This window comes from Mesoplodon mirus, assembly GCF_964341445.2.
Source record: "Mesoplodon mirus genome assembly, chromosome: 5".
Classification (NCBI taxonomy): Eukaryota; Metazoa; Chordata; class Mammalia; order Artiodactyla; family Ziphiidae; genus Mesoplodon; species Mesoplodon mirus.
In genome coordinates, this window is record NC_138980.1 from 122,715,077 (window position 1) to 122,737,729 (window position 22,653).

A 22,653-nucleotide genomic window follows, 5' to 3' on the forward strand; every position below is an offset into this window, starting at 1 on the left:
CACAGAGTTATGTTGTTTACAGTTTCTGACTGTTGTAAATAGTCCTCCCTTAACATTCTTGTACATGTCTTTTCGGAAACATAAGTGAGCATTTGTACTTGGAGAAGAATTTGTGGATTATAGGGTGTGCATATGTTCAACTTTAGTAGACTCTGTTGAAACCTGACCTTTCTCCACGGCTTCCTAAGAAGAATTATGCATTCGGTCATAGAAGTGGTATGACTAATGCCCCAGCTGACCTTTATGGGTTGGTAGAAACACTGTTCGGGAGAGAAAAGAAGGCTGGGCCACAGGAGGTGACATCAGTCCACAGTGGGTGTTTTAGTTTCCTCTTGCTGCTGTAACAAATCACCACAAACTTAGTGACTTACAGCAACACTCCTAATGAATGCCCTAAATTCCAGACACTCTTCTCTGCATCATGTGAAGTTGCAACCCTTGCTCTTTATGGACTTTGGGATCAAGTTCCACTACCAGTAAGTTCTTTTTTTTGCGTGATGATCCACTCACATGAAAAGCCCAAAGCAATCAAATAGTAGGCATAGCTTCAGGTTCAATGGAATTCTTGCTATTGCCTATCATAGAAGCATTCTCCATGGAACTAGGGCCTCTAATCTAACAGAGCCTAAGGTGGCATGGATTACTGTAAGAACAGATTCCACAAGTGGATTACTGGATGTGATGGTGAAAGGTCCCTATCCTATTTCCATCCTTTGGTTTCTTGGTTCCATTCCATGTATTCTATGTATTGAGAGACAATATGTCAGCTATTAGTTCAGTACATATATCATATCCTGGAGAATGGTGCCCCAATCCCAAGTGTACTACCCCTGAATTGTCACTTTAGCTGAGTCTTTAACAGGCCATTCTATTTTCTATTAAGCTGGTTGCTTCTAGGTGACGAGGCATATGACAAGACCAGTGGATTCTGTGGTCTCATTGTTACATTTCCTTTGATCTTAGGCAATGTTGAGTCATGAATTTACCATGTCATTAAACAAATCCATATCTGGAATAGATGTCAATTCTGATAAGGATAAATCATTGCCTGTGTCATTTTAGACCCTTCAAGAAGCAGATGCCAAGATAGGAATTAGACACACAAGAATTTATTGGAGGAAACATCTGTGAAGAATATGGTGGGAGAGAGCAGAAGTGGCAGGGAGAACCTTCAGACTGCAAAGCAGGTGGTCTGACACCTGTAATAAGAAGGAGGAAGGAAAGATTGGGTAGAAAAAGCTTCAGACTGCAATGCAGTTCTTATAAAATCTTGACCAGGTTGATAGGGAGTTCCCAAGTAAAGGTTTCCCATAGAGGAATCATCTGACTTTAATACCTCTACTAGCTCAATAATTGGCTGGGATGGAAGTATGGACTTGGAGTAAATATGTGAATCCAAATTTGTGGAACTTTAAGGCTGACAGTCAACTATGCTCCCCACAGAAGTTTCTCTTGAAGGTAGACCTGAGTGGTATAATCCCATGGCTGCTACACTGTACTTTCCAGGGTGGAAGGGGTCCACCAGATAATCAAGCTGCCACCAGATAATCTTCTCTTGGAATGGTGCCATATCAAGAGGTCAAAATTGGTCTTTACTGCCAGCAGGTTAGCTATTCAGCAGTGGTAGTAGCTCGATCAGCCTTGATGAAAAGGAGCCCATGCATAACCTTTGTACTAGTTATCTATGGATGCATAATGAATTAATTACCCCAAAGTTAGTGGCTTAAAACAACATTTATTAGGGCTATGGGGCCTAGTGTGCAGTTGCTCTGATGTTGTAATTTCATTTCATAAAACGAGATGGCCAGCTGGAGAAGACACCCTGGAGAGATTATTTAAACAAAGAAGTACTGTTGATAAAAACATGACCGGTCTCTTGCTTTCATCAAAATTAGAAATCTATCTCAGTCCCATATTTGACTTTTATTTAACTCAGCAAATACTTACTGTGCATCTACTTGCCATTAGGCATTAAGCTTCCTGCTGGGGAGACTAAGATGAATGTGATGTGGTCTCTAATCTTGAGGAGCTTGGAGTCAATTGGAAGAGAATGACATGAAGGGATAGTGAGACTAAATTTATAGCTCTGTAAGTGTGTGGGGAAAACAACCTGTATTTGCAAGGGAATCTGCAGCATTCTTTAATAAAATATTACCTCAACCCTCTAAGATTATTAGCAATGGAGAATTGCCACTCACAGAGGAGATTGCTAGACTTTCCTCTTGTTCTACTAGATTCACCCAGTCCTGGGGATCTCTCAGATCTCTTTAACATTCAATCTCGAATGTTAATAAACTTATCCCTTAGAGAGTCCCCTACAGAGTCATTCCTATAGGTCACCTGAGGCCAGGCTGGAATACTTAAACAGAACTCAATTAAGGTTTATGGATAACAGAACAGAAGAGTGTCAAACAGTGAGAAATGCAGCTTACACAGTTTCTATTCCAAATACCCTAGGGCATCTCCCTGCCTAGATCTTGCAAGCCTCCTATGGTTAGCCCTCCTCTCCCATACTAACAAAAATGACCTCTTGGGCTTCCCTGGTAGCGCAGTGGTTGAGAGTCCGCCTACCAATGCAGGGGACACGGGTTCATGCCCCGGTCCGGGAAGATCCCACATGCCGCAGAGCGGCTGGGCCCGTGAGCCATGGCCGCTGAGCCTGCACTTCCGGAGCCTGTGCTCTGCGATGGGAGAGGCCACAACACTGAGAGGCCCGCGTACCGCAAAAAAAAAAAAAAAAAAAAAAAAAGACCTCTTGCTGGTTTACCTCCTCAAAGTCCAGACCCAAAGGAGCAAGGCCCAGAGAAAAATGGTATGTGTGTGTATGGGGCGGGGGGGTGATAGGATATTTCAGATTATCTTAGTAGCTCTTTTGCTGAAATGAGAAGGCTCCATGACATATGGTTAAATGGAAAAAAAGCGTTTTAAAGCAGCATTTATTCATTCAAGAAATATTTATTGAGTACTGACTATATGCCAGTCATTGCTACATGCTGGGATACAGTGGTATCCCTTATTAAGTCCCATACAAAGTGTTTGTTAGATAAGTCAGGGCTTCCCTGGTGGCGCAGTGGTTGAGAGTCCGCCTGCCAATGCAGGGGACACGGGTTCGTGCCCCGGTCCGGGAAGATTCTGGGCCCGTGGGCCATGGCCGCTGAGCCTGCGCGTCTGGAGCCTGCGCGTCCGGAGCCTGTGCTCCACAACAGGAGAGGCCACAACAGTGAGAGGCCCGCGTACCGCAAAAGAATAAATAAATAAATAAATAAATAAATAAATAAATAAGTCATCTGGGAGGTCCTAAATAGGAAACTAAGAATACGGTAGGATAGGCATTTGTATAAATATAGAAGTATACAGGTCTTTTGGCTGGTATGTTACATTTATTTATTACTGGTTCACACATAAGAAATCATTAAAACAAAGAGAAAAAAAGCAAATGGGTGGAGGTAGAGTTAGGGGTTTGGGGAGATATTAGGTATTTACATCAAAAAACCTAGGATGACGGAAATCCTGCAAATCAGTGCAAAACTAAGCTCTGAGGTTCTGGAAACCAAGGCAAAAAGGAAGGTATGAAGAGTTACAAGGCTTTTGTTGCCTGACTAAAGGAAGATCCTTGACAATAGCAAGAGCCCTATCAGCACAATCTTTTGACATGTGGGTTTCACTGCTGTGTTTTCTTTGCCTTAAGGGGTTGCCCAGTAACTTTATATTAATGATCTACTGGATTCCTGTTTGTAGCATTTTGCTGTGTTGAGTCTGTTGGTTTTTCTGTTTTGTTTTGTTTTGACCTCCCCTGCCCCCCCCCAGTATTTCATAGGTCTGTTGTGTCACTTGAAGTTTATTTCAGTGCGCCAACCAGTCAGATGACAGTATTTACTGAATTTAACACCTGCTGTGTACAGAACACAAGTGGAGGTTAGGAGAGGAAGATTTATAGAAGACAAGATTCTTGCCTCTAAAGATGTTATTAACCCAATGAAGAGAGTGAGCACACCCTCATGAAGGACTCAAACAATAGTTTTTAAAAGAAATATACCCAAAATAGGGCTTCCCTGGTGGCTCAGTGGTTAAGAATCTGCCTGCCAATGCAGGGGACACGGGTTCGATCCCTGGTCTGGGAAGATCCCACATGCCACGGAGCAGCTAAGCCCGTGCGCCACAACTACTGAGCCCACGTGCCACAACTTCTAAAGCGCACGTGCCCTAGATCCCGTGCTCAACAAGAGAAGCCACCGCAATGAGAAGCCTGCGCGCCGCAACAAAGAGTAGCCCCTGCTCGCCGCAACTAGAGAAAGCCCACATGCAGCAACGAAGATCCAACACAGCCAATAAATAAATAAATTTATTTTTTTAAAAGAGAAATATACCAAAAATAAAAATTAATTTTGGGTGATTCCAAAGTATCCAGGGAGCATTAAATGGGCAGAGGTCAGTCGTGGTAGACTTTCTCCAGGAGGTGGGTTTTGATCTTGGATTTATACTAAGGTTCCTGAACTGGCAGGGTCTTGAACTGTCCAGAGCTAGTCACAAAAGCCAGAAGGAGTGAATCAAGTGTAGGGAAGGGTAAAGACAGGCCTTTGAAGAATGATACCAAGAAACTATAAAAGGAAGGAGGCTCTGCCCTGCGTTCCTTGGGGAAGAGGTTGCCAGAGCTCACTGGAGGTGTATCTCATTTTATGCAATAGACACATTTTTTGAAAATATAAAATAGTCAAAAGCTGTTGAGTATTATATCAGGCATTGAGCTTTAACCTTCATATCTACTCTGTAAAGTGGACATTATTTCTATTTTGCATACAAGGCAAAAGCCTCAGCAGCGAGGTTAAGTGGCCTATGTGCCCAGTGTCAGTTAGCTATTAAAGGGTAAAACCCCCTTAATACCAAAGGTCAGTGGGTTTGTTTGACCACGAAGCCCAAGCTTTTTTATGCCACACAATTTTTGTAAGTTGGATATTTAAGATTCACTAGAGGTAATGATTTTTGAATAAGTCCTATAGTCGTTTCTTTTGTTACGTGCATTTATCCACAAACATTGTTTGCAGAGGTCTGAGGTAGAGGATAAGGATTTTCTTAACTGCGTGCATGACGGTAGTTTATTTCTTTAAACCTGCATCATTTTACCCCATTTGACATAAGATAATGACACCGAAAACATCTTCAATTTTTAGGTCACTCCGTCCATTCAGCGGATAATCTCGCAAAGCAATGTCATGGCCAAACCAGTCTATCTGGGGAGACACAAGTTTCCCCAAACGCCCAGGCTGTGGAGACCGGGAAAAGTGTAACTTGTATTCACACTAAGAAGGGGGCTGTTCAAGAACTAAAAAGGAGGGCCACGTCCTGCGAGCAGGAAACTCGGTGGAGGTGGGTGAGTGGTGACCCGCCCTCGGCTCGCGACCCTGGGCCCACGCCCCGCGGGTGTGGCAGCAGCGCCAGAGTGGCGCCGGGGCCGCGCCGGAGTGTGCGCATGCGCGCCGGCCCGCGCCGGCTACGCCTACAGACCCGCTTCCTTCTCGTAGTCTCACTCAAAGGTTACCCCAGCTCTCCGCTCCTCATTCCCGCGGTGCTCGAGGGACCATGGCCGATCCTCGCGTGAGGCAGATCAAGATCAAAACCGGCGTGGTGAAGCGGTAAGGAGCCGGGAGCGGCGCAGCTGCCGCCGCCTCCTCTTCCTCGCCCCGTGGCGGCCCGAGAGGCCGGGCGGAGCGCAGGCCCGAGCTGGGCCCCGGACTCCAGGCCTCACCTGGGGCTCCGCGGCCGGTGGGGACGGGGCGGGAACGGAGGGGGCGCGCAGGTGCCCAAGTCACTGGACCGGGGCACTCCCCTCCCCCCGCCTGCCCCCTCCAAAACCCAGCCGCGGAGCGGTGAAGGTCGCGGCGGCCCCACCCCTCCGGCGCCCGCAGTCGGGGAGGCAGAGGGGCGGCGGCCCGGCTCTCGAGGGCGGGGCGGGCTGGGGTCGTATCTCCGAGTGCGCTGCCCGGGCCTCACTGCGGAACCTGGCTGGCGGGGGGCGCTTCCAGTCCATTACCTGCGCTCACGTGGACGCGGGAGCCCGTTGTGAAGTTTAGGGGGTCGCCGCGAGCCCGGCCCTCATTAGAAATGGGACCTTGCGGGCACCCTGTCATCTAACATGGCAGGCGGGACTCGCAGTCTGAAGAACTGCGGCGTGAACTTCCAGCACACTCGACAAACTTCTGTGGCCTCACTCCCCGGTTAGCTTCCCCGAGGCTCGCCCCGGAGCTTGTGTGGTGCTGTTCAAGTAACTATCCTGGGTAGGCCAGTCCTGTAATTCGCCGTCATTCTCACCGCTGTGAGACACTGGAGTGCTTATTAGGCCTTTATTGTTCAGACGCCAAAAGCTGAAACTTTTTGATGAGGCATTACAAGAGAAAAGATGAACAGCCTTCTGAAGAAGCAGGTTATTTGGCAGTAAACATGTCTAATCCTAGCTCTCTGGCTTCTTCCTCTGCCCACCTTTCCTCCCTGTGTTGATATTTTCACCAGAGGAAGGACAAGGCAAAGGGGAGAATAAATTCACTTTTTAAGATATTGCCTCCGCGGCTTAACACAGCATTGCACTGTGCTTTCCAGAAGCTGTCATGATTGTTAAGGCGGTAAGGAGATAGGATGAGTAGTAGTGAAATGTACAGCCTTTTCTGAAGTGAGACTGCTTGGGTTCCAATCTTGATTCTGCCATATGTTATGTATTGTTGAATATATTACATTGCACCGTGCCTCAGTTTCCTCGTTTGTAAAATGGAGTAAGTACCCGCCTCGTGCAGTTCCAAAAAACGCCTGCTGTTCTGTTTAACAGTATGTGGTAAGTACTAGTAAATGTTAACTAATACTATGGTTTGTATTCCCATTTTACAGATGAGAAACTGAGGTTTAATGAAGTTAAAATAGGAAAAGTAAATTTGTCCGGGGTCACTGTGCTAGTTAGTGGCAGAGCAGGGGAAAGCACTAAGGTTTCTGATCTACAACCTTTTGTTTTAAGCTACAGTGCCCCCCAGAAGAGTATTTTTTAAAATGTGTGATAATAGAAGGGGAGTTGAGATGTGTAACTGAAAATATAATTTGCCCTATTACCCCCAAGTTCTGTTTTCACTTTTGTTAGACTTACTTTGGTTATGTCATTTTCATAAATCTATTTGGCAGAAGTACCAGGGTATAATGAAGAGTGCTTTAGATGGTAAGTCATGAGAAATGACTTTTTTTATTGAGTATAGTTGATTTACAATATTAGTTTCAGGTGTATAACAGTGATTCAAAATTTTTATTAATTATTCTCCATTAAGTTATAAAATATTGGCTATATTTCCTGTACTGTACAATATATGCTTGTAGCTTATTTATTTTATATGCTGTAGTTTGTACTTCTTAATCCCCTACCCCTATTCTACCCCATTCCCTTCCCTCTCCCCACTGGTAACTACTAGTTTGCTCTCTATATCTGTAAGTCAGTTTTTGATCTGTTATATTCATTTGTGTGTTTTATTTTTTAGATTCCACATATTAGTGATAACATATAGTGTTTGTCTTTCTCTGTGTGACTTACTTCACTAAGCATAATACCCTGTAGGTCCATCCATGTTGTTGCAAATGGCAGAATTCCATTCTTTTTTATGGCTGAGTAGTATTCTGTCGTGTGTGTGTGTGTGTGTGTGTGTGTGTGTGTGTGTATGTACGTATATCACATCTTCTCTATCCATTCATCAGTTGACCGATGCTTAGGTTGTTTCCATAGCTTTGCTATTGTAAATAATGCTGCTGTGAACATGGGGGTGCATGTATCTTTTCGAAATAGTGTTTTCATTTTCTTCAGATAAATACCCAGGAGTGGAATTGCCAGATCATATGGTGGTTCTATTTTTACTTTTTTGAGGAACCTTGATGCTGTTTCCCATAGTGGCTGCACCAATTTACATTCCCACCAACAGTGTACAGGGGTCCCCTTTTCTCCACATCCTCACCAGCATTTGTTATTTGTGGGAAGACACACTCATTTAGATAATAATTTAAGTTTTCAAGCTTTCAAAAATTCTTAAGTACTTATGGAAACTGCTTGGAAATAAAGTTTTGTTTTCATTTTATTTCAATAATAGAGCATTATCAAACTAATTTTGATTCTTCATACATAAGTAAATTTATCATTTTTATGAAATCCCTTCATAATTTACTTCATAATATCTCAAATTGCTTATAAATTAATGCAAATGCCTACTGTACATTTTTTCATGGCTTTTCTGTTGACATTTTGGTGTAGAGCTTTCCCATAAGTACTGAAATGAGATATGTTTTTTAAGAAACCTAGAATTTCTATTTTAGCTGCTTATTACTCATATTTTGCCTTGGTAGATAACTCTCTAAATGCATAAATATTGTTCCCTATTCTGTTACATTCTCCTGAAAATTATTTTACTCTGACTCCTTCCATCTTCTGCCTTAGTATCCTGTTTTTTAAAAATTCTACATTATACTTCAGCAAAGGAAAAAAATAGATGAGGCAGATGTGGCAACACGTTAATAATTGTTGGGGATGAATGGTCATGGGTCTTCATTATATTTTTCTCTCTATATATTAAACATTTTTTATAATAAAAAGGTATGCATTTTTTCTCCTCCAAATTTAGTTTCAAAGACTTCTCAATCAGTTTCATGATTCAGACATGTTCTTGGTCTTGTGAATGGCATTCTGTGCATTGGTTTCTTAAAGCAGTGGTCTAAAATTCAGTTTCTGTTCTCAGCACCTTTTTTCTAGTCAAGATGTTCATTTCCCATCACCTCATTTATCTTCAGAAGTAACAACTTTTATTTGGAAAAAGAGATTTAAAGTCATTTAAGCCCAGAATTCCTTCAGTTTTCTTTCCAGGAGTTCAGAACCATTTAGAAATATATGCTAGGTGTTAGTCCTAGAGTTCAGTTTGGGTAGGCTGTGTGCTTGGGAGGGTAAATTCTTAGAGTTTAGCGTCTAATCAAATCCGCTAAAATACTTCAGGTGATCCAAAAGTTCCCTGTAGTGGGTTTTAGGAAGAAATGTGGACAAGCAGATGGAATATTACTGGAGTATGGAAACAGGCAATAAATAAAAGGTGGTATTTGGCAATTGAGAGATCAAACAATGAGTGGAAGATGCACATTTCAGCATGTTGGCAAAATGGTGATTTTAGACCCTAAGGAAATAGGCAGAAGCCTCACAGTGCTCTAGTCCTAGAGAAACTTTGTTATTTCACATGGTAACAAAGGCAAAGGATCTGATTTCCTGAAATAGATTTCAAGAGAGAGGTTAGACCTCTAGAAACAGGAGAGTCCAGTTACTAGGAATGGCTTGTAAGGTGAGAGTTAGACAGCAATGAGTCTGACTTGGTACTGAGTTCCTGACTGGTAGGACTTGTCAAATATCTCCTCCCCTGCAATGGGATTGTTTTTCTAGGGCTAATTCTGGCTGTGAATTAGAGATATGTATGTACTAGGGGCTGGGTAATATACGAGTTTCTTCAAGCAGCAGCCTGTGTTCACATGTGACTCGTTGTTAGGTATTAGTTGGTAGGTTTGGGTCTTGCAGCCTCTTTTTAAAGATTTGATGTTCGACAAATATTTAACAAATGAGGCGGAATATCGTTTACCAAATTACACCAACATCACTGGAATATTTTTCTTTATCTTCTTATCTTCCCTTGAGACTGGGAGTGACATCAGTGACGAAACTGTCTTGTTCACTGCTGTCTTCAGTGCCTGGCATGGAATAGCCACCTGACCTAAGTTTACTGAGATTAACTGAATGATCAATGCCAAACAGTATTAAGCAAGGTCAGATTTACTCGAGTTTTCTATTGAAATAATCACAGCCTCCTTTTTGTTCATCCTTGATAATTTAAGGGCTTATATTAGGAGTTTGGGATTAACATATACACACTACTATATATAAAATAGATAAACACAAGGGCCTACTGTATAGCACAGGGAGCTATATTCAGTATCTTGTAATTACATATAATGGAAAAGAATCTGAAAAAGAACATATATATGTATATGTATATCTGAATCACTTTGCTGTGCACCTGAAACTAACACAACACTGTAAGTCAACTATACTTCAATGTAAATAAATAAATAAATAAATAAAGTGTGTATGTGTATGTGAAAAAAATAAAATAAAAATAAAGATTTGAATCCATGTTCCAGATTGCTAGACCTACTTATATGTGACTGGGCACAGCTAATCTGGCAGCCCTAGCAAGGAGTTACCAGATATGACTCCAAATTTCTTCTTTTCAAGTGCAGAACTGTAAATCTCCGCCCCACCCCCCACCCCCCAGTGTCTCGCTGACATTAGTTGTCTGGGTTTACCTGGGACAGGAGGGTTTCCAGGATGTGGAACCTACAGTGCTAAAGCTGGGAAAGTCCCAAGCAAACCAGGGTGATTCGTATTAGTACTTACATAAGTAGCTAACGTAGCACTGTTTTGTGTGTGCTGTGATTATTTGGAGACTATTTGCTGATAGTTCAACTGTGAATTGAATGTTGTACTTTACTTAAAACTTAAGTGCATCCTGTAAATATGAAGTTTTGCCAGAGAAGCTTTTTTTTCTGTATTAAGTTATTGGTGATTTAGAAAATACTTTTCTCTAAAGTAGAAGATACAGCATTGATTTTTTTTCTTCTAGTTTTATTGAGATATAATTGACATACAGCAACTATATAAGTTTAAGGTATACAACATAATGATTTGACTTACATACATCATGAAATTATTACCACAGTAAGTTTAGTGAACATCTATCATCTCATATAGATACAAAATTAAAGAAATAGAAAAAAATTTTTTTCCTTGTGCTCAGAACTCAGAATTTACTCTCTTACAACTTTCATGATAACATATAGCAGTGTTAATTATATTTAACATGTTGTTCATTACATACCTAGTAGTACTTATTTACCTTATTACTGGAAGTTTGTACCTTTTTGACTATCTGTATCCAATTCCCCTTCTCCCCCACTCCCCACCTTTGGTAATCACAAATCTGATCTTTTTTTCTATGAGTATTTTTCGTTTTTGAAGTATAATTGACCTACAATGCTGTGGTAGTTCTTGATACACAACATAGTAATTTGACATTTCTGTATTTCAGAATGATCACCATGATAAGTCTAGTTACCATCTGTCACCATACAAAGATGTTACATAATTATTGACTATATTCACACTGTACCTTTCATACCTGTGACTCATTTATTTTGTAACTGGAAGTTTGTACCTCTTGGCCCTTTTTTTTTTTTTGCGGTATGTGGGCCTCTCACCGTTGTGGCCCCTCCCATTGCGGAGCACAGGCTCTGGATGCGCAGGCTCAGCGGCCATGGCTCACGGTCCCAGCCACTCCACGACATGTGGGATCCTCCCAGACCGGGGCACGAACCTGTGCCCCCTTCATCGGCAGGCAGACTCTCAACCACTGCGCCACCAGGGAAGCCCAATTTGTACCTCTTAATCTCCCTCACCTATTTCTCTCTTCCCTCCACATGCCTCCCCTTTGGCAACCACCTGTTTGTTCTCTCTGTGATTCTGTTTCTGTCTAGTTATGTTTGTTCATTTGTTTTGTTTTTTAGATCCCACATATAAGTAAAATCACACAGTATTTGTTTTTCTCTGTCTGATTTATTTCACTTAGCATAATGCCCTCTAAGTCCATCCTTGTTGTCACAGATGATAAGATTTCATTCTTCTTTATGGCTGAGTAATATTCCATTGTGTGTGTATGTATAAGTAATTATAAATATATATATCAATCACATTTTCTTTATTCATCTGTTCATGGGCACTTAGGTTTCTTCCCTATCTTGGCTATTGTAAGTGCTGCAGAGAACATTGGAGTGCATATATCTTTTTGAATTAGTATTTTAGTTTTCTTCAGGTAAGTACTCAAGAGTGGAATCGCTGGATTGTAGTTTTATTTTTAATTTTTTGAGGAATCTCCATACTGTTTCCTATAGTGGCTGCACCAATTTACATTCCCACCTGCAGTACACAAGGGTTCCTTTTTCTCCACATCCTCACCAACATTTGTTATTTGTTTTCTTTTTTTAAAATTTATTTATATTAATTTATTATTTTTTGGCTGTGTTGGGTCTTCGTTGCTATGTGCAGGCTTTCTCTAGTTGCGGCGAGCAGGGGCTACTCTTCGTTGCGGCGCACGGGCTTCTCTTGTTGCTGAGCATAGGCTCTAGAGCGTGCCAGCTTCAGTAGATGTGGTGCATGGGCTCAGTAGTTGCGGCTCGTGGGCTCTAGAGTGCAGGCTCTGTAGTTATGGTGCATGGGCTTAGTTGCTCCGCGGCATGTGGGATCTTCCCGGAGCAGATTCTTAACCACTGTGCCACCAGGGAAGCCCTGTTATTTGTTTTCTTTTTGATACTAGCCATTCTGACAGGTGTGAGGTGATATCTCATTGTAGTTTTAATTTGCATTTCCCTGATGATGAGTGATGTTGAGCATCTTTTCATGTGCCTGTTGGCCATATGTATATCTTCTTTGGAAAAATGTCTATTCAGGTACTCTGCCCATTTTTTAATCAGGTTGTTTGTTTTTTTGATCTTGAGTTATGTGAGTTTTTTGTATATTTTGGATATTAACTCCTTATCAGATATATGTTTGCAAATACCTTCTCCTGTTGAATAGGTGACCTTTTCATTTTGTTGATAGTTTTGCTTTGTTGTGCAAAAGGTGTTTACTTTGATTAGTTCCATTTGTTTGTTTTTGTTTCCCTTGCCCAAGGTGACAAATCCAAAAAGATCTTGCTAAGACTGACGTCAAAGAGCGTAGTGCCTATTTTTTCTTCTAGAAGTTTTATGGTTTCAGGTATTACTTTTATTTATTTATTTTTTTTGCGGTACATGGGCCTCTCACTGTTGTGGCCTCTTCCGTTGCGGAGCACAGGCTCCGGATGCGCAGGCTCAGTGGCCATGGCTCACGGGCCTAGCCGCTCTGCAGCATGTGGGATCCTCCCGGACCGGGGCATGAACCCATGTCCCTTGCATCGGCAGGCAGACTCTCAACCACTGCGCCACCAGGGAAGCCCCAGCCTTGATGTTTTAAATGCTGATATGTTATTTCAGCTAAATGACATATGTCTACCATAAGTTTCCAAGTATGATTTCTGTTTATAAAATAAGGGTTTTTCTTTTCTTAAGCTGTATTTATGGTAAATTCAAGAAATTCTTCTGCAAGAACAAAATGTTTTCATTCATTTAACATAAAAGGTTATTTAATAACTTTAAAGCCAACTTACTTTCAATAAAGCCTGCTAAAAATGTCCACTGGTGAGTGAATTAATTCATTAAAAATGCTTTCTGAAATATATCTTTTTATAACCATTTTAGATTGGTAATGGCTTAAAACCCAATGTGAACAAAGAATGTTAGGGCATTGGAAATAGCACTGACATTGGCCCATAGTTTTCCTCTGATTAAATGAAAGTGACACCAGTAGATTAGAATGAGACTAGGACAATTCACACTGCAATTGTGTTAGTTTAACTTTAACAATCTTTTAACACTCTTGTTTAAATGTAGCTGACATACCATAATTACAAATCTACAAGGCTTGATTATAGAATTTTACATCATGGATCTGTGGGGAAATTGTATTGATTTTTTTCTTTTTTTAAAAATAAAGCAAGCACCTTTTCCAAACTGTGTCATCTTCTTAAGTTTGTTTATACCCATACCTCTAATATACAACTGTGTATGATATGTATAACATATATATTGTACAGCAGGCATAAAAAACATAAAAGGTAAGTAAAATTGCCACAGTTAAATATATATATTTATATATATAATATATGTTATAGTGACAAACATATATTTATATATATAATACATGTTATAGTGACATACATTATGTATATGTATGCGGATTATATATTTTATACTGACATAAAAGTGAAAAATATGAATGACACATGTACTTACATAGACATGGAGATATAGTTTTACCTGTTTAGCTGTAGTTGTATGTACACTTCATCTTTTAAAAGTAATTATGGATAGAAATATGGTGGACAGTGCTGGGAGAGGTTAGGGACATAGCCTTGTAAATTATTCTTGTAAGCTTTAGTAGCTTTGTACCTTTTCGTGTATTCTCCTCTTTTTCCACATCATAGCGCTTTGTTGTGAGTTAAAGTAAGTTCAGCCAAAATGGCCAACCTCCTACCTTGAAATTTAGCCAACTCCTTTTGGAATGTCTGTAATGTATCCAGTTCTCCAAAGTGATGGTCAGAGTCACTGTCAAAATGGACTGCAGGTGGTCAGCTCTTCCCCACCTTCAGCCAACTACTTGGCAAGCATTTACTCGTAGGAGCTACACAGCTGGCAACCAGATGTCTCTTTAAGCTGGAAAGGAGGAAAGCTAAGGCCACTCATGACCTTGGTTTTCCCAGCACAACCTGTATTATTCTGCAAGTTGAATGTGGAAATGAAAGATCTTTCGACCCCTGTGTGTGCATGTAAGTGTGTTCTGTGTTTTCATTGCATTTTTTTGTTTGATAGAAAATTTTAAAAATTTGTAGTAAGCCAGGTTGGAAAATTTTGTTAAAAATAGTAGTCCACACAGACCTACTAGAGCATGGACTTGAGGATGTGGGGAGGGGGAAAGGTAAGCTGTGACAAAGCGAGAGAGTGGCATGGACATATATACACTACCAAATGTAAAATAGATAGCTAGTGGGAAGTAGCTCCATAGCACAGGGAGATCAGCTTGGTGGTTTGTGACCACCTAGAGCGGTGGGATAGTGAGGGTGGGAGGGAGGGAGACGCAAGTGGGAAGAGATATGGGAACATATGCATATGTATAACTGATTCAGTTTGTTATAAAGCAGAAACTAACACACCATTGTAAAGCAATTATACCCCAATAAAGATATTTAAAAAAAATAGTAGTCCAGAACTATTTAGGATATAAATGCTTAGATGTGTGGTCTTCCTTTTCCAACATTCCATTTCCAATAATACAATTATACAAGAACATAATTCCAACTGTGATGCTGTTTAATGTGCCCCAATAGAGCTCATTTTAAAATAACAATGACTGATCCAAAGATCACTTATTTAGCAGCCTCACTCAGAACCTCTATCTTTGAAGCACCTGGTATGGTGTTGACATATAATAAATGCTCAACAGAAGTCTTTCCAGTGAACAAAGACATGGATGAAGCCTTACTCTATAAGGATTTTTGACCTGATAAGCAGTAGGGAGCTACTGAATCGATTGTGATGTGACAGCATAATAGTATAGTTATTGCTGCAGTTGGAGTTAAACAGATAGAATCCCAGGCTCCACTTACTACATAGGTGACCCTGAGCAAGTTATTTAACCTTTAAAAGCCTGAGTTTTCTTAGCTGGAAAATGGGTTAATGATAGTATCTTTCTTGTACTGTTGTTCAGAGAATTGTAAGGTAATTATTTAAAGCACTAAGCCCAAATGCCAGATACGTGTGTTCAGTATATATTAACTGCTGTCATTATTATCATCATAATCATTCTGTAGAAGTATAAACAGTGTAGTCTCTCCAGGAGAGACCCTGGAACTTGCTTTCTTTTAAACTTTTTTTTTTTTTGGCCGTGCCACACGGCATGTGGAATCTTAGTTCCCCGACCAGGGATCGAACCCACGTACCCTGCATTGGAAGTGCAGAGTCTTAACCACTGAACCACCAGGGAAGTCCCTTGCTGTCTTTTTTTTTTTTTTTTTTTTTTTTTTGGTGGTACGCGGGCCTCTCACTGCTGTGGCCTCTCCCGTTGCGGAGCACAGGCTCCGGACGTGCAGGCTCAGCGGCCATGGCTCACGGGCCCAGCCGCTCCGCGGCATGTGGGATCTTCCCGGACCAGGGCACGAACCTGCGTTCCCTGCATCGGCAGGCGGACTCTCAACCACTGCGCCACCAGGGAAGCCCCCTTGCTGTCTTTTAAATTGTGATTAAAAACTCGCTTTTAGTTGTTTGTCATTTTCACTGATTGGCTGTGGAGGGAGAAGGGAGGACCATGAAGCTTGTGTTTTGGATTAATCTTCAGGACTTTGTAATGGCCATTTTTCTTTAGATTGCTGAGATGTTGATTGCCTGCTTTGAAGCCCCAGCAAAATATCTCTGTTTATATCAGTGACCCTGTATTTTTAACACCTTAAAAAATACTGTATCTTCCACCCATTTTTTTGATTTCGGTTGTTTGTTTTTTTTGATATTGAGCTGCCTGAGGTGTTTGTATATTTTGGAGATTAATCCTTTGTCTGTTGCTTCATTTACAAATATTTTCTCCCATCCGGAGGGTTGTCTTTTCATCTTGTTTATGGTTTCCTTTGCTGTGCAAAAGCTTTTAAGTTTAATTAGGTCCCATTTGCTTATTTTTGTTTTTATTTTCATTACTCTAGGAGGTGGGTCAGAAAAGATCTTGCTGTGATAATGGCCATGATCAAAAAATCTACAAACAGTAAATGCTGGAGAGGGTGTGGAGAAAAGGGAACCCTCTTGCACTATTGGTGGGAATGGAAATTGATACAGCCACTGTGGAGAACAATATGGTGTTTCCTTGAAAAAGTAAAAATAGAAGTACCATATGACCCAGCATATAACCTGAGAAAACCATAACTCAAAAAGTCACATGTGGGCCTCCCTGGTGGCGCAGTGGTTGAGAGTCCGCCTGCCGATGCAGGGGATACGGGTTCGTGCCCCGGTCTGGGAGGATCCCATATGCCGCGGAGCGGCTGGGCCCGTGAGCCATGGCCGCTGGGCCTGCGCGTCCGGAGCCTGTGCTCCGCAACGGGAGAGGCCACAACAGTGAGAGGCCCGCGTACCGCAAAAAGAAAAAAAAAAAAAAAAAAAAAAAAAGTCACATGTACCCCAGTGTTCATTGCAGCACTATTTACAATAGCCAGGACGTGGAAGCAACATAAATGTCCAATGACAGGTGAATGGATAAAGAAGATGTGGTACATATATATAGTGGAATATTACCCAGCCATAAAAAGGAATGAAATTGGGTCATTTTTAGAGATATGGATGGACCTAGAGTCTGTCATACAGAGTGAAGTAAGCCAGAAAGAAAAAAACATATCGTATATTAACACATACGTGTGGAATCTAGACATATGGTACAGATGAACCTAGTTGCAGGGCAAGAATACAGACTCAGACATAGAGAACACAATGTGTCAAGGCCAGTTTCCCTCTTACTGCACTTGCATAAAGTTTATCGTAGGGAAGAGTAGTCAAGTGAGTGAGTGTTTAAGAGCCCTTATTCTAAAATCTATAAATGATTCACCAAAACTGTCAGAAGACATCCCTACAATACTAATGCTAGATTATAATTATTTTCAAATCCTTCTTAATATTTTGTTTTTAATTGAGTTCCCCCTTTGTTGTTGATATCCTTTCACCTGTGCTAAAGAAATATTTTACGGAGCCTTATGTGTATACACATGCTTTAACTCAGGCTTTATTTGTCTATAAACCCGTAAGCATCTATTTTTCCATGAAATGATCCTCAGCTTCTGAACAGTACTAAAATGACATGTTTTTAATGTGCATCCATTGCCTGAAATATGTCTGTACTCTATGAAGCTTTAGAAGACCTATAATTCTACTGAAGTGTAATTCAACTTAGGTTACTAGTACAGTAATTTTCATCTCAAACCTAGGACGTTAAGTTCTAAGGACTTTGCACTATATAAGATATACAAAGATTTTCTTAAGGCCAAGCAGTTCTTCTCATCTTTTTAGGGACCAGAGGAATGGTGTATAATACATTGCTTATAACAAAACAGGCATTTAATACATATTTGCAAATTGAGTTGAGGAGTGGTGAAAACCAGAAAAGAGGTCAGTTATATGAGGGGGAACAGCTCAAGAGTCTGTTCCCCCTCCTATAATTGAAGTTTGCTTTTATCACTAAAAGTGAGAGACTTTGAAAGGAGAGAGGTTGCTGAATACTCCAGTTAAACTTCAGAAGAGCAATAAAGGGCTTCCCTGGCAGTGCAGTGGTTAAGAATCCACCTGCCAATGCAGGGCACACGGGTTCAAGCCCTGGTCCGGGAAGATCCCACATGCAATGGAGCATCTAAGCCCATGAGCCACAGCTACTGAGCCTGAGTTCTAGAGCCCACGAGCCACAACTACTGAGCCCACGTGCTGCAACTACTGAAGCCTGCATGCCTAGAGCCCATGCACCGCAACATGAGAAGCCCGTGCATCATGACGAAGAGTAGCCCCGGCTTGCTGCAACTAAAGAAAGCCTGTGCACAGCAACGAAGACCCAACACAGCCAAAAATAAATGAAATAAAATAAATACATTTATTTTTTAAAAAAAGAGCAATAAAACAGCTGCAAGTAATCACAATCCACAAAGACTTTTGTCAGGATAGTATTTTTATTAGAGAAATGAAAGATAAGAAAATATATTTATATCAGGGATTTCTTTAAAAGTTAACAGTTTCACAGGATTTTTTCTTACCTAGAAAGGAAACTAGTCTATTGTAGAAACATTTTAAGCTTTTTTATAAATTTATTTTTTAATTTTTGGCTGCATTGGGTCTTCGTTGTCACACGTGGGCTTTCTCTAGTTGCAGCGACCGGGGGCTACTCTTCCTTGCAATGCACAGGCTTCTCATTGTGGTGGCTTCTCTTGCTGCAGAGCATGGGCTGTAGGCACACAGGCTCAGTAGCTGTGTCTCGTGGGCTCTAGAGTGCAGGCTCAGTAGCTGTGGCGCAGGGGCTCAGTTGCTCTGCGGCGTGTGGGATCTTCCCAGACCAGCGCTCAAACCCGTGTCCCCTGCATTGGCAGGCAGACTGTTAACCACTGTGCCACTGGGGAAGCCCTAGAAACATTTTTAATTATTAATAAGTTCAGTCTAAAAATGGTTTTGAGGGACTTCCCTGGTGGCGCAGTGGTTAAGAATCCGCCTGCCAGTTAGGGAACATGGGTTTGAGCACTGGTGTGGGAAGATCCTACATGCCGCGGAGCAACTGAGCCCCCCTGCTCCACAGCTACTGAGTCTGTGTTCTAGAGCCCGTGAGCCACAGCTACTGAGCCCGCGTGCCACAACTACTGAAGCTCACGTGCCTAAAGCCCGTGCTCTGCAACAAGAGAAGCCATTGCTGGGCTTCCCTGGTGGCACAGTGATTGAGAGTCCGCCTGCCGATGCAGGGGACACGGGTTCATGCCCCGGTCCGGGAAGATCCCACATGCTGAGGAGCGGCTCGGCCCATGAGCCATGGCCGCTGAGCCCGTGCATCCGGAGCCTGTGCTCCACAACGGGAGAGGCCACGACAGTGAGAGGCCCGTGTACCACAAAAAAAAAAAAAAAAAAAAAGAAGCCATTGCAATGAGAAGCCTGTGCACCACAATGAAGAGTAGCCCCCACTTGCTGCAGGTAGAGAAAGCCTGCGTGCAGCAAGGAAAACCCAACGCAGCCAAAAATGAATGAATGAATTAATTAAAAAAATAAATAAGGCTTTGTAGTTTACCTAGAACTAACCAGAACACTGTCTCCCTTTGATTCTAATTTAATAGACTGTGTGTGTGTGTGTGTGTGTGTGTGTGTGGTGTAACTGCCTGTTGTTAAGTTACTTACATAAATAGGCTCACCCATACCAGGATGTTTTTTGTTTTGTTTTGTTTTGTTTTTTTTGCAGTACGCGGGCCTCTCACTGTTGTTGCCTCTCCCGCTGCGGAGCACAGACTCCAAACCCGCAGGCTCAGCGGCCATGGCTCACGGGCCCAGCCGCTCCGCGGCATGTGGGATCTTCCCGGACCGGGGCACAAACCCGCGTCCGGCAGGCGGACTCTCAACCACTGTGCCACCAGGGAAGCGCCCAGGATGTTATTTTTGAAACCTAAGAAAAATAGTAAGGATATAGGTAAATTGAAATCTCATTATGGGCAGTAGGTGATATTTCAGGGGAACGTAATATGGCAGAGTTTTGGGCCCAGTCCTTAAGGAATTTGTGCTCTGTTTTATAGGGTGCATATATCTAAATATTTATTCTTAGAACTGCAAGTATCTCTTTATATAAATCCCCAATCTCCAGCTTTCTCTTGAGCTTTAGACTCATTTTAAAGTATTGAATTTATGTCCTTAGTATGCTCTGGTTTCAAACTCCGTCTGACACCAAACTAATTATTTTCTCAAATCTGATCCTTTTCATCTATTTATTTTATGAAGAAAAAAATTTATTTCATGTATGAAAAAAATCGAGAAAACACAATAAACCTGAAATGAAACAATACAGGTACATTTGAAGTGCCCCTTTCTGAGTTTGTTCCTTTTCTTCTTTGCCTGTTAGTAATTATTATTCTGAATTTGGTCTTTATCATTTCCATACATATTTTTAAACTTCTATTTTATATGTAGATATACATGAACCATATTAAAGTATTCAGCACATTTAACAAAACTTATATTTTTGTGTAACATAAAATATATCTGGAAGGATACATAGGAAACTGGTCACGTTGGTTGTCCCTGGGAGAGAAACTGTATAACTGTAGGACAGGGATGGGAGGAAATTCTTATAATTTTGAATCGTGTATTACCTATCAAAATATAGATTAATTTAAAATTTAAAAATTATAAGTAGTGTCATATTGTAGGAATCTTTCTTTAGCCTACTTTTTGTGCATATTACTGTTCTTGAGATTTATTCACGTTGAAACATTCAGCTCTAATTCATTCTATTGCGTGAATTTACTAGTGTTTTGTTTCATTCTCATGTTGATGGATATTTAGTTTTATTTTTTCCACGTTTACAAATGATGCTACCATGTGCTTTGTTAAATATGGCTTCTAGTGCACATATATAACAGTTAGTATAAGGCAGAATTTTCTAAGGAATAGGCCCTGAATGGATTACAGGTATACAAGGGTATAGCTGTCCTTAATCTTCATGATGGCCAGGTGTGGCCAAGAAGAGCCATGGACTGTATGGGGGAAGAGCCTTTCAGAAAAAAGAACAGTAGATACAAAGGCTTGAAGAAGAGAGAAAGATTGGCCAGTTTGAGGAGGAGCAACCAAATGAGAAAGAGGAGAAGGGGTAGGAGACACCTTGAAAAGTAGGAGGGAGAAGATATAGATCCTACAGGGCCTACCTAGTGTGTAAAGATTTGGGCTTAAGTCTCAGGAGATGTCACCACCTCTGCAGAAGTTTCCTGTCTGTCTCCCTTCTCTGTGTTCTCAAAGAACTTTGTATAGTAGCCTTCTCTTATCCGTGGGGGATATGTTAAAAAACTTGCTGTAGGTGCCTGAAACTGCAGATAGTACCAAACTCTGTATCTACTATGTTTTTTCCTATACTAATGAGTGGGTAGTGTATACAGTGTGGATGATTCACATCCTGGGTGGGACAAAGCAGTACAGTATGAGATTTCATCACAGTACTCAGAACGTGCATGCAATTTAAAACTTACTGTTTATTTCTGGAATTTTCCATTTGATATTTTCAGACTGCAGTTGACTGTGGGTAACTGAAACCTCAGATAAGGGGAGATTACTGTAATTATCTGTTCCTTTCATTAGACCGTTGGTTTCCAAAGTATGGTCCAGGGGCCCCTGGGGGTCTCTGACACCCTTTCAGGGTGTTTGCAAGGTCAACTTTATTTTCATAGTAATACTGAGACATTATTTGCCTTTTTCACTTTCATTTGCACAAAATTGTATAGTGGAGTTTTCCAGAGACTGTAATGATATGTGATATTGTAACAGATTAAATGAAGAAGCAGATCCAGATGTTTCTGTTAATCTAGACATTTAAAAGATTTGCAAAAATGTGAAGCATTGCCATTCTTCTCAGTAAATTTTTTCGTTTTGGAAAATATAGTTATTTTTTTATAAAATAGGTTATCTTGGTTAACATGTACATTTGTTGTTTTTAAGTGAATTAACAAATACTACATTTTTAATTAAAATATTTTTGTGATTTCCCAGTTTTAATTTCTAATACAAAATATTAATATCTGTAATTAACATAACCAAAAGTTCTTTGAGGTCATGTGGTATTGTAATTTGTAGTAAGAAATATATATTTCGTCTTCCTCCCCATTCCTGACAGAGAGCTCCTAAAACCCTTGAAATTTCCTTGGTGATGAGAGTAGTGAAGTTGTCTTATGTTAATTAGACAATTTTGGAAAGCACCTGGGTAACCTAAGGATGGGGGCTGTTGCAGGGGAACCAACCGTGATTAAAAAGTTGGAACTCTTAGTCCCATCTCCTGACCTCTGGGGAGAGGAAAGTGCCGTGAGGTTGAATCAGTCACTGATGGCCAGTGATTTAATCAATCCTGCCTCTCTGATGAAACCTTCATAAAATCCCAAAAGGACAAGATTCCAGATTGGTGAATCAGAACCCATTCATACCACCATGTTGAGCTCCATACTCCCCAGGGACAGAAGCTCCTGTGTTTGGGACCCAGTCATGTACATCTGTCTGTTGATTAATATCCTTTGTAATAAACCCGTAATCCAGTGAGTAAACTGGTTTTCTGAGTTCTTTGAGCTGCTTTAGCAAATTAATCTAAGTCAGGGAGTGGTTCCTGGGAACCTCTGATTTATAGCCAGTTGGTCAAAAGCATAGGTAACAACCTGGGCTTCTGATTGGCATACAAAGTGGGTG

General features: G+C 41.2%; 1 protein-coding gene across 1 annotated transcript in view; it reads left to right on the forward strand.

Moving 5' to 3' along the window:
- Positions 1 to 5,474: 5,474 nt before the first annotated feature.
- The window catches only part of TBCA (tubulin folding cofactor A), a 110,326-nt gene continuing 93,147 nt past the window's right edge, over positions 5,475 to 22,653 (forward strand). Inside the window, exon 1 of the mRNA XM_082621936.1 lies at positions 5,475 to 5,630. Within this exon, the coding sequence (XP_082478062.1) occupies positions 5,578 to 5,630 (53 nt within the window). The 5' untranslated portion in view covers positions 5,475 to 5,577. The remainder of the gene's footprint in view (positions 5,631 to 22,653) is intronic.